The sequence below is a fragment of the Ceratotherium simum genome, chromosome 2 (genome assembly GCF_057802395.1).
Source record: "Ceratotherium simum simum isolate JZ-2026a chromosome 2, ASM5780239v1, whole genome shotgun sequence".
Taxonomy (NCBI): Eukaryota; Metazoa; Chordata; class Mammalia; order Perissodactyla; family Rhinocerotidae; genus Ceratotherium; species Ceratotherium simum.
Window position 1 is genome coordinate 18,317,131 of NC_141901.1, and position 12,415 is coordinate 18,329,545.

General features: G+C 43.2%; 1 protein-coding gene across 1 annotated transcript in view; it reads left to right on the forward strand.

The window, feature by feature from the left end:
• The window catches only part of LAMC2 (laminin subunit gamma 2), a 51,143-nt gene extending 41,633 nt beyond the window's left edge, over positions 1–9,510 (forward strand). The window contains exons 16-23 of the mRNA XM_004424948.3: positions 978–1,115; positions 1,884–2,028; positions 2,749–2,898; positions 3,445–3,559; positions 4,545–4,744; positions 6,371–6,529; positions 6,623–6,722; positions 9,177–9,510. Of these exons, the coding sequence (XP_004425005.2) occupies positions 978–1,115; positions 1,884–2,028; positions 2,749–2,898; positions 3,445–3,559; positions 4,545–4,744; positions 6,371–6,529; positions 6,623–6,722; positions 9,177–9,430 (1,261 nt within the window). The 3' untranslated portion in view covers positions 9,431–9,510. The remainder of the gene's footprint in view (positions 1–977; positions 1,116–1,883; positions 2,029–2,748; positions 2,899–3,444; positions 3,560–4,544; positions 4,745–6,370; positions 6,530–6,622; positions 6,723–9,176) is intronic.
• Positions 9,511–12,415: the final 2,905 nt, after the last annotated feature.

Below are 12,415 nucleotides of genomic sequence, written 5' to 3' on the forward strand. Positions count from 1 at the left end.
CCAGGCTCCTTTGCAGCCATGCCTGCCTTGAAGCCATTTTTTAACCACTTGGCATTTAGTGTATGTAGGTGGCCACTGGGCATGGTTGTTTGGCAGGAGTTGGGGGTGGGGGTATTTCTTTCTCAGATTTCCCTATGACTCACAGTGTGGCTTTGGTGTATGTCAGATGTGATTCCTTGGCCCCGTGAAATGAATTAGCCCTTGGAAAACATCGCTCTGCAGCTTTGAGGGACTCCCAGGCTCCCATACCGAGCCTGGGAACAAGTAGCAACAAGTTGTTTGCTAGCCTGTGGGGGCCAACTCTGCAGAGGGGGAACTTCCCCCTGAAAACCAGCTCTGCAGGGCCCCAATGCAGCTTCTTAGTCCTTGCCCGACTATAAATCCTACCATGTTCAGAGGTTTGCTCATAGCAGAGTGCTCAGCAAGGTGTCAGGCTCTGCTAATCCCAAATGGAATTCAGTAAGCAGAAGGGGGCTGGCTTGTGTTTTTGTAGCATGAGCTGCCTGTTTTTAACCTGAGAAAAACCTGAGCCTGTTTTTATCACTTTCTAGAACCAGGAGGACAAAAGCATCTAGGGGACTTCTCCTGACAGGCTTTTTCCCTCCTAGAGATCGCCCAGTTTAGACATGCAGCATAAGTCAGGAGGGAGTTGGATCCTGGATGAAATAAAACCTAGGGGTTTCTTCCTGCAGAAAACAGCTTATAGACCCAATATTTTCATCTCCATCCCCCACCCCAGGCTTCCCCTGATTATGCCATAAACAGAAAAGGTCCCCAGAAAGTCTATGACAAGAGGCTGCTTCTCTAGAACACCTTCTGCTTCTTGATAGTTCCTCTAATTCCATCTAATCAGGGTTAATTCTGTTTGGCTTTTCTAGCCAAACCAGTTCCCTTACTCCTCTCCCTTCATTTAAATAAAAGATCTAAAGGAAGCCCTTTTCTATGAAAACTTAAATTCTTTGTTTTTAATCTCTCAGCCACGTTGAGTCAGCCAGTAACATGGAGCAACTGGCAAAGGAAACTGAGCAAGCACTATCACTGGCGCGCAACGCTCTGGGTGACGGAGGTGGAAGCGGCAGCCTGGACGGCGCCATGGTGCAAGGGCTTATGGGAAAGTACGTTTCAACGGGTCCTCACGAGGACCAATATAATCTGTATCATCCCAGGGTATAATGCAAACCACGTTTGACAGGTGCTGTGTTTCTTTAAAAGTATATTAATAATAAGAGGGAGAAGAGAATGAGAGTATTGCTTTGGGGGAAAGCAGATACCTTTTAGGCTGAAAGAAGAAAAGATTGATAAATACAAGTAAAGTTTGTGTTTTGGTTGAGAGAGTGCATACTTGGAGATATGGTCACCCTCTGTGGTGTTTGAAGGATATGAGTAAAGCCATCTGATGGTGTGGATATAAAAATAATATATTTAGGGGGCTGGCACCTGTGGCTTAGCGGTTAAGTGCGTGTGCTCTGCTACTGGCGGCCCGGTTGGGATCCGGGCGCGCACGACGCACCGCTTCTCTGGCCATGCTGAGGCCGCCGTCCCACATACAGCAACTAGAAGGATGTGAAACTATGACATACAACTATCTACTGGGGCTTTGGGGGAAAAAATTAATAAATAAAATTATAAAAAAAATAAATAAAAATAAAAATAATATATTTATATTATCAAGAAATGGGAAACCTGGGTTGAATTTTTCTGACCTAACCTGTATAAACTTTAAGGCTTATGTTTAGATTGTGGAGAGGGACACATATCTGACGCATAACCTCATTTGGTTCTTTTGATAATTCCAATGATGTACTTTTAAAACAACAGGGTGAATTTTTGCTTTTAATGAAAAGAGTGAATGCTCAAAGTCCTCTTTCTTCCCCCACCTGCAGATTGGAAAAAACCAAGTCTCTGGCCCAGCAGTTGTCTAGGGAGGCCACTCAAACGGACCTGGAAGCAGATGGGTCTTATCAGCATAGTCTCCGCCTTCTCAATTCCGTGTCTCAGCTTCCGGGAGTCAATGGTCAGTCCTCTCAGGTAAGGGCCTCTAGCCTCAGCACTGATGTACAGAAGAAGGGCCATAATGCTTTCTTCTCTGGGGGTTCCATAATATCGTTCAATCATGCAGTTTGTCCGCCATGTTGACCTTTCTTGCTTTGGATTAGGAAGAGTATTTATCCTTCTCATTATCCATTTTCTTGTTCTTAAACCCCAATATTGATCTCTGAAAAAGCCTTAGCTCACATTCCGAACCTATTAGTGGGTGAAGTTTTATATCTCTTCTGTAATTCTGGGGACTACTGAAACTTGTGGGAAATTGTTATAGATAAAATTTGATATTTACAGTTAGAGCCAACCTATGGTACATCTCTATGTACAGACACTCAGAAGACTTTTGTTCTTCTGAGAAGTTTTGCATTGTTTCTGTCATCAATTCCTTTAACTATTCCAAACTTATTAGATTAAGAAGTTTCTGCTTTGTATCTACAGCAAAAACCACTCACAGTGATTCCCACAAAAATGTTCCCATGTATGTATAAACTAACGCGTAAAATAATGAAAAAATAAAACAGGCACAAAACCTGTTTGGTGCTTGGGGGATCTGCTGCCTGACTTTCATTAGGCACATTGCCTCATTACTGTTAGACTTTGGGCTGGATTGTTGTTATTTTCAAACAATGATGTCGGGTCCTAAGAAGGCCGATGTGGTAACTGGTTAGCAGAAAGTCAGATTCATTCATTTCTTTGGGCTCACAGGTAGAAGCAAAGAGGATCAGACAAAAAGCTGATTCTCTCTCAAGCCTGGTGACTCAGCATATGGATGAGTTCAAGCGTGTGCAAAGCGATCTGGGAAACTGGGAAGAAGAAACCCGGCAGCTCTTACAGAATGGAAAGAATGGGAGACAGGTATCCTTTTGTTAATTTGTTCACTCAACAAACACATATTGAATGCCTACCATGTGAATAAATACGGCAAGAGGAATCATTGAAAACACTCTAAAGGTCATGGTACCGCTGCTTATGGGAGAAGTAACTGAAATACAGAGGCTTTAATGTAATTAGCTCAGCTCCACCCACTGAGTCAGGCTTCAAATCTAAGAATAGGACTCAGGCCTCCTGGTCCAATTTTGGTCTAGCTCTGTCTACTAGATTGGCTTCAGGAAGTATCTAGAGTTTTAAATTATGATTTGCATTACTATTCTTCTCCCTGATAATGGACTAGAGTTTGAGACTATTCTCTATATAGGAACCTTTTGGGTTTCTTTGGGTTATGAAGTTTGCTCTGTCCCAGACTGTGGAGGGGTTTGCCACAGCACCCCTACACTGTTAAGTGAATTATAGCCCTCTGTTGACATGAAGAGAAATGTGTTGGAGTGATTTTGCTGACAGGAATGCACTTCCTGGGTGTATGTTACATTTTACTCTAATCTTGTTCTGTCTGCCTATTTACAGAAATCAGATCAGCTGCTTTCTCGTGCCAACCTTGCTAAAAGCAGAGCCCAAGAAGCACTAAGTATGGGCAATGCCACTTTTTATGAAGTTGAGAATATCTTAAAGAATCTCAGAGGTGAGTATTTCATGGTTTAGGTCACTTGAGTATTTTAAAGGTATAACCATGACTTTGGTTTATTTTGAATCCTCATATATTTCTGTAAGTGATAGATATATTGGGGTATTAATAGATGCTTAATAAATATCTTTCTAAAGAAAAAAATTTCATTAATATTTGATGTAGTGGAAAGACTTGGACTAGATGGGAGAAGGCTTGAGTTCTGATCCCTGCTGTGACCAGGCTGAGCTGGCTGTGTGACCATAGACAAGTCACATAGCCTTTCCCAACCCTAATTTCCTCCTCATTAAAGAGAGAAGGTTGTAGTAAGTGATCCCTAAAGTCTCTCACAGATCCAACATCCCACTACCAGACAGATATTTTTCCTTTTCTTGTGTAGCACGGTTGGTTCCAGTATGGAACCAATGTGGTTGCTTAGTGGTAGTAATGGAGTAAGCTTTGTCACAGCATCTAGATCCAGGAAATTTGGGTTTGTACCTTGTAGAGATCTGGCTAAAATTTAAGACTTCTTCACTAAAGAACAAAATAGAAACATCCCTATAGCCTTGGGATTTTCTTCACAGAAAGTACCTCTCTACTCATTCTATCCAACCTCCAACTATTCTCATTGGCAGCTTAGTATTTAAGGCTCTGGCTTGAAACTTTGGGCTTCAAAGATTCCATCTGCTTTTGATCCACTTTGGGGTCTTAAAACTCTTGTAGTGGTGGGGACCCAGGGCACGCTGATTTTCAATTTCTCTAAGCAAAGAACTAATTATTGCCTGTTCAGTGCCTCCATTGAGATGCTTTCTCCTGGATAAGAAAGCAATAACAGCCACAACTTCCCACACTCTCATGCCCAGGCAGTAACAACACTCTTACCAGAATTTTTCTTAAATATTTCAGCCCCTTTCATCTTCATTTGTCAGTTAGTTCTATAAGTCAGTTAGTTCTATAAATTAGTTTTCATCTTCATGGCAACATTTGCTTATCTTCATTTCAGAGTTTGACCTGCAGGTCGGAGATAGAAAAACAGAAGCTGAAGAGGCCATGAAGAGACTCCCCTACATCAGCCAGAAGGTTGCAGATGCCAGTGACAAGACCAAGCGAGCAGAAGCAGCCCTGGGCAGTGCTGCTGCCGACGCCCAGAGGGCAAAGAATGCAGCCAGGGAGGCCCTGGAGATCTCTGGCAAGATAGAACAGGTAAAGAGTAATCACGGTGCAGGTTGGCATGAGCAGCCCCAAACGCAAGGGTAGTGTGGAAGGAAAGAGCATCGGGCCCATTTTGACCCCTAGGGCTCAGAGTCCTGTTGTGGTCCATGACAGCCCCAGATCCACCTAGGCACCCTTTTTGTTGATTGATTCACAGGGCTGTCATTGACTGAGTGCGAGAGCCCCCCATTTTCAGCTCCCTTTTCGGACAATACCATAAGAAGAACCGTCCGAGACTGTTTTTATGTCGATTGTTGTATTCGTTTCCTAGAGCTTCTCTAACGAAGTACCAGAAACTTCTTGTCTCTGGGGGCTAGAAGTCTGAAATCAAGGTGTCAGCAGAGCCATGCTCCCTCTGAGACTCTGGGTAGAAACCTTCCTTGCCTCTTCCTAGCTTCCGGTGGTGGCTGTCAATCCTTAGTGTTCCTTAGTTTGCAGCAGCATCTCTCCAATCTCTGCCTCTGTCACCACATGGGGTTCTTCTCCCTGGGTGTCTCCAACTCTTCTAAGGACACTGATCATATTGGATTAGAGGTCCACTCTACTCCAAAATGACCTTAAGTAATTACATCTGCAACAACCTTGTTTCCAAATAAGGTCACATTCTGAGGTGCTGGGGGGTTACAACTTCAACATAACTTTTTGGGGGACATAATTCAACCTGTAACAGCTATCATCAATGTTTGATTCAAGACTGTGAAATTCTGGGATTCTAGATGCCTTGTTCCTCTCTGCGTTCTATGTCTAAGCTCTAGTTATTCATTATTCTCTTTCTTTCCATTGTGTGCCAGCACTGTGCTTGGTGCTGGGGATATGGAGATGAGAAAACCCAGTCCTTCTCCTCAAGGAGCAGTCAGTGTAATGGGGAGAGACAGACAAGGTACACTCACAACTCATGTGTTAAATGCTACAGTAGCAGGAGTGCTTCTCAGTTGGAAGAGAGCTTCTTAGTTCTTATTTAAGCATGACTTCTAGAAGACTTATGCAACTCTAGAAAGCCCAGAGGGAATTCTTGGTATCTGGACTGTTTGGCCTCTCTCTTGGACCACTTGGTAACTTGCAAAAATAATTTCTGATTTTAAGTCCCTTAGTATAGAAACCAATTTCATGTGCCTCTCTTTATACACTTCTAGCACAGAGATACCTGCAATTTGATGCTTATTAATAGCTTATTGATAAAGATATTAATAGACTTTCTTTTAATAAAAACAAAACTCAAAGCCGTAGCCTATTCATTCTCTGCACCCCAAAATCAACTGCCTCGGGGATCCTAGTAAAGTCATTCAAAAGTCTGTGGCAGCAAAAAAATATGACAAAAAGTGATGTGGGTTTCTCACCCTCTGGTTTTCCCATCTGGTTCCTATTGCATTCACCATTTGATGAGCATTAACCAGTATTGCACTGCTGACCCCCGTAGTTCCTAGAGACATACCCCAAAAATTGACTTGCTGGAGACAGAGCTTGGGGAAGGGTGTGTCACCAAGTCTGACTGTCTCGTTGTTCATCTAACTTACTCCATCAGGGCCTGGCTGCGGCTGTATTTTTTCTGCAACTGTCTGTTTGCAACTGCCTCACCCCTATCTCTCCTTCCGTCCCTGGCTCCTTTTCTTCTCCCAGGAGATAGGGAGTCTGAACTTGGAAGCCAATGTGACAGCAGATGGAGCCTTGGCCATGGAGAAGGGGCTGGCCACCGTGAAGAGTGAGATGAGGGAAGTGGAAGGAGAGCTGGCAAGGAAGGAGCAGGAGTTTGACATGGATACGGACGCAGTGCAGATGGTGAGTTCCCGTTGCTTACCTCAGGAGAGCCCTTTAAACTTGCCCATATGGGAAACACCCTTTCGAGACTGGTTTGTATTTATTTTTCCTCAGGTAATTACAGAAGCCCAAAGAGTTGATAACAGAGCCAAGAATGCTGGAGTTATGATCCAAGACACACTCAACGCATTGGACGGCATCCTACACCTAATAGGTATGTGGGGTATCTACAACCTTCCAGCCCTGTGGTCCAGGGCTTCTCCCCAGAGGACTAACTAGAATGAGCCCTGATGAGTGGGAGTCTCAACTTTCTTTAAGGGTTTCAGAAATTTGCTTTGTTTCCAGGCCCAGATACTTTGAGCAAATTACTTTACATTTTCTGGACTCTATTTTATCATCTTTAAGATGGGACACTGAGCACCTATTGCCCTTGAAGGTGAAAGTCTGTAGGTCAAAGAGCAGGGTGTGTTTAGGGAAGGTGTATTGAGGCTCAGAGAGGTTAATTATGTCCTGCAGATCACATAGTAAATTGTAGAGTCAGGATTCAAACTCACAGCTTAAAGAGAAGACTGGATAGCTTGACAGTCCTGCTAAGGATTCTGGCCTTGATCCTGAGAAGCTAGCGGACAATTTTAGGAAGAGGAATATCATCATCACTGTATATTTCAGAAAGGTCAGCAGGGCGGCTGAGTGGAGGAGAGCTTGAAGGTGGTTTAGACAAAAGGCTGGGTGAGACCACTTAGGAGATTGTTGAAATAATTGGGGAGAAAGGTGACGGAGCCTGCTCTGAGGCAGTAGAAGTGGTGAGGACGAAGATTCTCCCAGTCTGTGAAGTCTAGAATCACTTGCCGATTCTGCTGTTTGTCCCTCCCCAAACCACAGTTGTACCTTGCTGTAACCAGTTGTGGAAGATTGAGCTGTCTGGTAGATAACCCAGAAGAAACATAAGGAATCAGGTCCATGAGATACTGCAAAATTTTAGGATAAAATGGATTTGATGGCACAGTGTGGCAATGCCTTAGATTTCCCTACATAATTTCTCCCAAAAGAAAGCTGATTTGAATTAAAATTCTGGATTTAGGTAGAACTAATATCAAACCCTCAGTTGGCCTGTTTTATCAAGTTTGAACTGCAGCAGATATGGAACTAGGGATTCGGTCATAGATTCCAGCAACATTCAGGAAAAGGCTTGGTTCTACTATTTCAGTTCATTACAACAATTTTAAAACCTGATTTTTCTGTGGAGTATCATCACCCTGAGAGACCTGTATGTCGGTGTTGTTGTACTAACAGGTCTGCTGTGTGATCCAGAGAGCCCCAAAGAGTAAAATACTCTCTAAGGGTAAAAAACACTCCTTAGCAGAGATTTTAGCGGCTCTGTTTAGTGTTCTGAAACAGGTAATGAGCTAAGAGGGCCTCTAAGGAGAAAATGAGCGAGTGGTGGGTGGGAACTATTAAACATTTACTGTGTGTCAGGCACTAGGCCAGGTGTTTTCATGGTGTAATATCGTTTCAGTATTTTAAAGGTCCTATGAGGTGGGTTTTATTATTTTTATTATTTTATTTCGCAGAGGAGTAAGTTGAGGCTCAGAGAGGTTAATAATGTCCTGCAGATCACACAGTCAGTCGTGGAGGCAGGATTCAAACTGAGGTCTCTTTGCCTCCAATGCTCCTGCTGTTTTGCGTAGCTCATGCTGCCTCCCCTGGAAATGGTTATTTTATCCCCAAGCTAATTTAGCTTTCTCTGCATGTCACTGAACCCTAAATTCTTGAATTCTCCCCTGCTCCAGGTGCAGGACTGATCCATTGGATCAACATTTTTGTTTTGGCGTTGTTTCTGTTCTATTTGCTCTCTCGAGTCCTGAAACAACAACAGTTTAATCCCTCTAGGTATAATAAACTCATGCAGGCCAGTATTATCACTGCAGCTTAGATATGTGAGGCAACCTGACCTTGAGTTTGAATAGACCAAGGGCAGCCCAAACCTATTCAAACCGCACAGGTCTGGCCACGTGCCCTTCATGTTGACGTTGGTTTTAGATTGTTTATGGGTAAAACATACTTGAACAAATGTGACTACATTTCATATTGGACATAAATTAGTGTCTAGCCAGACTCCCACTATTTCAGGCCAGAATGATGTCTTACATCATTTCCTAACAGCTGGAATCCATCCCCCAAATAGCAGAGCATACCTTGGCCTCTATAAACCATGAAACCCAGCCAGTTTCTAAAGGTCTTCTGATGGAAAATAACAAGATATTTCCTAAGGGTGGTTCAGAAAGCACAATTTGGAGTTGATTCTGATCTAGGGTGAGCTGTGTTGGGCAGACACCTTGGACAGTACTCAGTCCCCTATGACCTTCATCTATTCAGAGCATGAACTGTTGACCCTCACGTGAAAGGAGAAATCCAAGCTTCATATTGCTTAACTATAGAGCTCAGAGGCTTGAACTGGGCTGTTCAAAATTCAGTAATTAGGTTAGAGCTCTCAGAAATTTTTCTATATTATTTCTAATTTAAAATAAGCCTTTTGAATGCGTGGCATACTATTTGCTCTGGACAGGTGGAAACAGGAATTAATTAAGAGTACACAGTGTTCACTTGTGTTCAAGGAGATCTAACCATAGCTCTTCTGTATTAATTCCTTTCTCCTTCCCTAAAATAGACCAGCCTGGCAGTGTGGATGAAGAGGGGCTGATCTTATTGGAGCAGAAGCTTTTCCGAGCCAAGACCCAGATCAACAGCCAGCTGCGGCCCTTGATGTCAGAGCTGGAAGAAAGGGCACGTCGGCAGAGGGGCCACCTCCTTTTGCTGGAGACAAGCATAGATGGGATTCTGGCTGATGTGAAGAACCTGGAGAACATCAGGGACAACCTGCCCCCGGGCTGCTACAATACTCAGGCTCTTGAGCAACAGTGAAGCTGCCACAGAGATTTCTCAACTGAGGTTCTTGGGATTCAGACCTCAGGGCTCAGGAGCCCTCATGTGGGTGGGGTGGGATGGGGACATTTGAACATGTTGAATGGGCGTGCTCAGGCCAACTGAACCTGATCCCGTCCTTGAGACCTTGGCCTGATAAATGTCTTGTTGCACCAGTGTGATACTGTTTGATTCCTGGTGCTGGGCAGTGAGGCCAATAGCATTGAGTGTGAGACTGATCAAGGGCCTGGACCCCAAAGGGTAGACTGGATGGAAGGACAAACTGCACAGGCAGAGGTTTGCCTCAGAATAGTCGCAAACTGAGTCCTGGAGTATGGACAAGTGCTGCTGGGTTATAGTCAGCTTATTCTCTGAGTAATGTGATGAAAGGAGAATTTTTTGACTTTGTCCACCCACAAAATTCTTCCTAATGTCAGAACAGCGAGTGAAGTCCAGTCACACTGTGGCCAGTAAAATACCATTGCCTCGTAGTGTCCAGTGCAAGCTTCTTGTGGACCAGAGTTCCTCCCACTTACCATCTAGTTCATAAACATGTACGCCACTTTCAAGCTGGAAGAAGTGAGCGGTGATGGAGTGAGGCGCTGTAAGGCTGACCCATTTGGAACAATGGTGCCGGTCATGCCCTGCCACTTTTGAGTTCTTCTGGGCCTGAGAGCGACATTCTTTCTCCTGGTGATGTCATGGCAACTTAGAGACTACATTTTTATTAAAGCATTTCCTACCATCAAAGCAAACATTGGGAAGGTATTTACTTTTGGGTTTCAAAGTGATAGAAAAATGTAACTTGGACATTGAAAGAAGTGAAATTATCTAGAAGATTTATTAGTCCTAATTCAATCCCACTTTACAAACATTAAAAATTATATGCATCTATGTGTTTTATTTTATTCTCTCTCTCTCTTCTTATAGCAGAAAATGTTCCTACTCACACTTGAGCTAGATAGAATCCATCCATCCTTCCATCCATCCATCTGTCCTTACACCATATATTTATTGAGTGCCTACTGTGTGCCAGGGGCTGGGGTACAGTGGTGACATGGTCTTTGCCCTCATAGAATTGATTGTCTAGTGAGGAAGACAAACATTAAAAAAATAAATTTAAACTTACAAGTCTTGCTCATCACAAGTGGTATTTATTGCAATAACCCCCTGGTTTGCAACCTCTTTTCTCTACAGAACATATGTTGCAAGACGCTCCCATGGGGGCACTTGGGTTTTTGGCAAAGCTGAGATGGCTCTGGGTTGTGCACAGTTCTTTGCATTCCAGCTGTCACTCCGCCCCTTTCCACAACTGATTGCAGCAGACTCTTGAGTCATGATAACACTAGTGGGAATTGCTGGAAAAACCAGAGGCACTTTCACTTCAGCTCGGAAAACTTTGGTGCTGCCTCACCTCTCTATTTCCTTGGCTTTTCATGGATGTGTTTTTAAATAAAAAACAGTTCTTAGATGCTTGTGGTCAGTTTCTAATTTATTAAACTCTAAGCTTAAGTGGAGGTACCAAAACAATGGAAACTGAAATGCCACAGAAAAAGCAATGAGTCCTAGAGTTAGCATCTTTAATTCCTTTTTCTGAGCATCTTGTTTTGCCCTTTCCAACCATGGGAGCACTTTACGAGATTTAACTGGTGTTGTCTTTTGAGTGTGAAGAAGTATTTATTTCTGGAACAACCCGAGCAGGGTGGGGGTTATAATTAATATTTTTGTCCTTTTTTCATCAGCTATAAAATAAAGGTAAAATCAATAATTTGTGGTATTGTCATGCTTTTTAATAAGTTAAAATTTAATAAATTAAGAGCCTGAATTGACCATCTACCCAAGTGGCTGGGTTCTGTCCACTTTGGCCCGTCTGAATCCTGACAGGTCTGATTACTTTGCTTTATCTTCTGTGGAGGTGAATGTATAATCCTGTCTTGGAGTACTCAGTCATGAAGCTTACAAATCTCTCACTGTAATTAACAACTAGTGCCCAGAAAATGTATGCGTATTAATTCCATTAGGTTAACTGCTATATCACATTGACCTAAAAATGTGCATAACTCAAACACAATAGACTTTTTCTTCTTGTTTCCATAACAGACTAGATGGGGAGAAAGTTGGCAGAGTGGCCCTCCTCCTAGACATTCCAGAGGCCCTGCCATTTACAATATGTGACCTCTAAGGTTGCCCTGGGGGATCATCTCCATTCCAATGGATGGGAAGGGAAAAAGACAAGGAGGAGGGATACACACAGAAGGTTGGTGTAGGCCAGGCTTAGGAAGGGCTGCACGTCACTTTCTCTCAAATTCCATGGTCTATAACCCAGAATTATGACCACATCCAACTTGCAAGGGGTCTGGGAAATATAGTGCCTTGGTAGGAAGCCACTTCTCAGTGACAATTCTACACCATGAAAGGAGAGAATGCGTTGTTAGTGATTGACTGTCTCTGCCGAGTACACGATACGACAGTGCATATTCTAGGGAACTTGGTGAGGGATCCCATTAATTAATATCCAACGTACATTTGGTCATAGAAGGATTTCTCAATGGGATAGATGTTAAGCAAGTCGTGAGAATGTCTTGCCTGACAAATGGGAGATGAGCCCTGAGCAGAGATGGGGAATGGAAAAGTGATTTGTGCAACTCCCTTGGCATAGAAATGATTCCCTCATTTCTGACAACCTGACAAACTGTTCCTGAGAGAAGGGGCATGTGGCTTGGAGACAGCCTACCCAGGACCTAGCCTCTGTTACCATTCTTGACCTGACTCTGCCAAGTAAAGTGAACTTTCCTTCCAATTTCTCATCAGTATTTATAATTTGTAGTGAAAACTTTCTTATACTTCTCCTCCAAGAGTTTTCTGATTAATTGTGCTGCTGGTAGGCTATTACACATTTCGTCATTTACTTTGACTCACAGGGATTTCTGTTTGGAGAAAGGGCTAGAAATGAAACTGCCCATAGACTGTAACTTAGCAGACGTA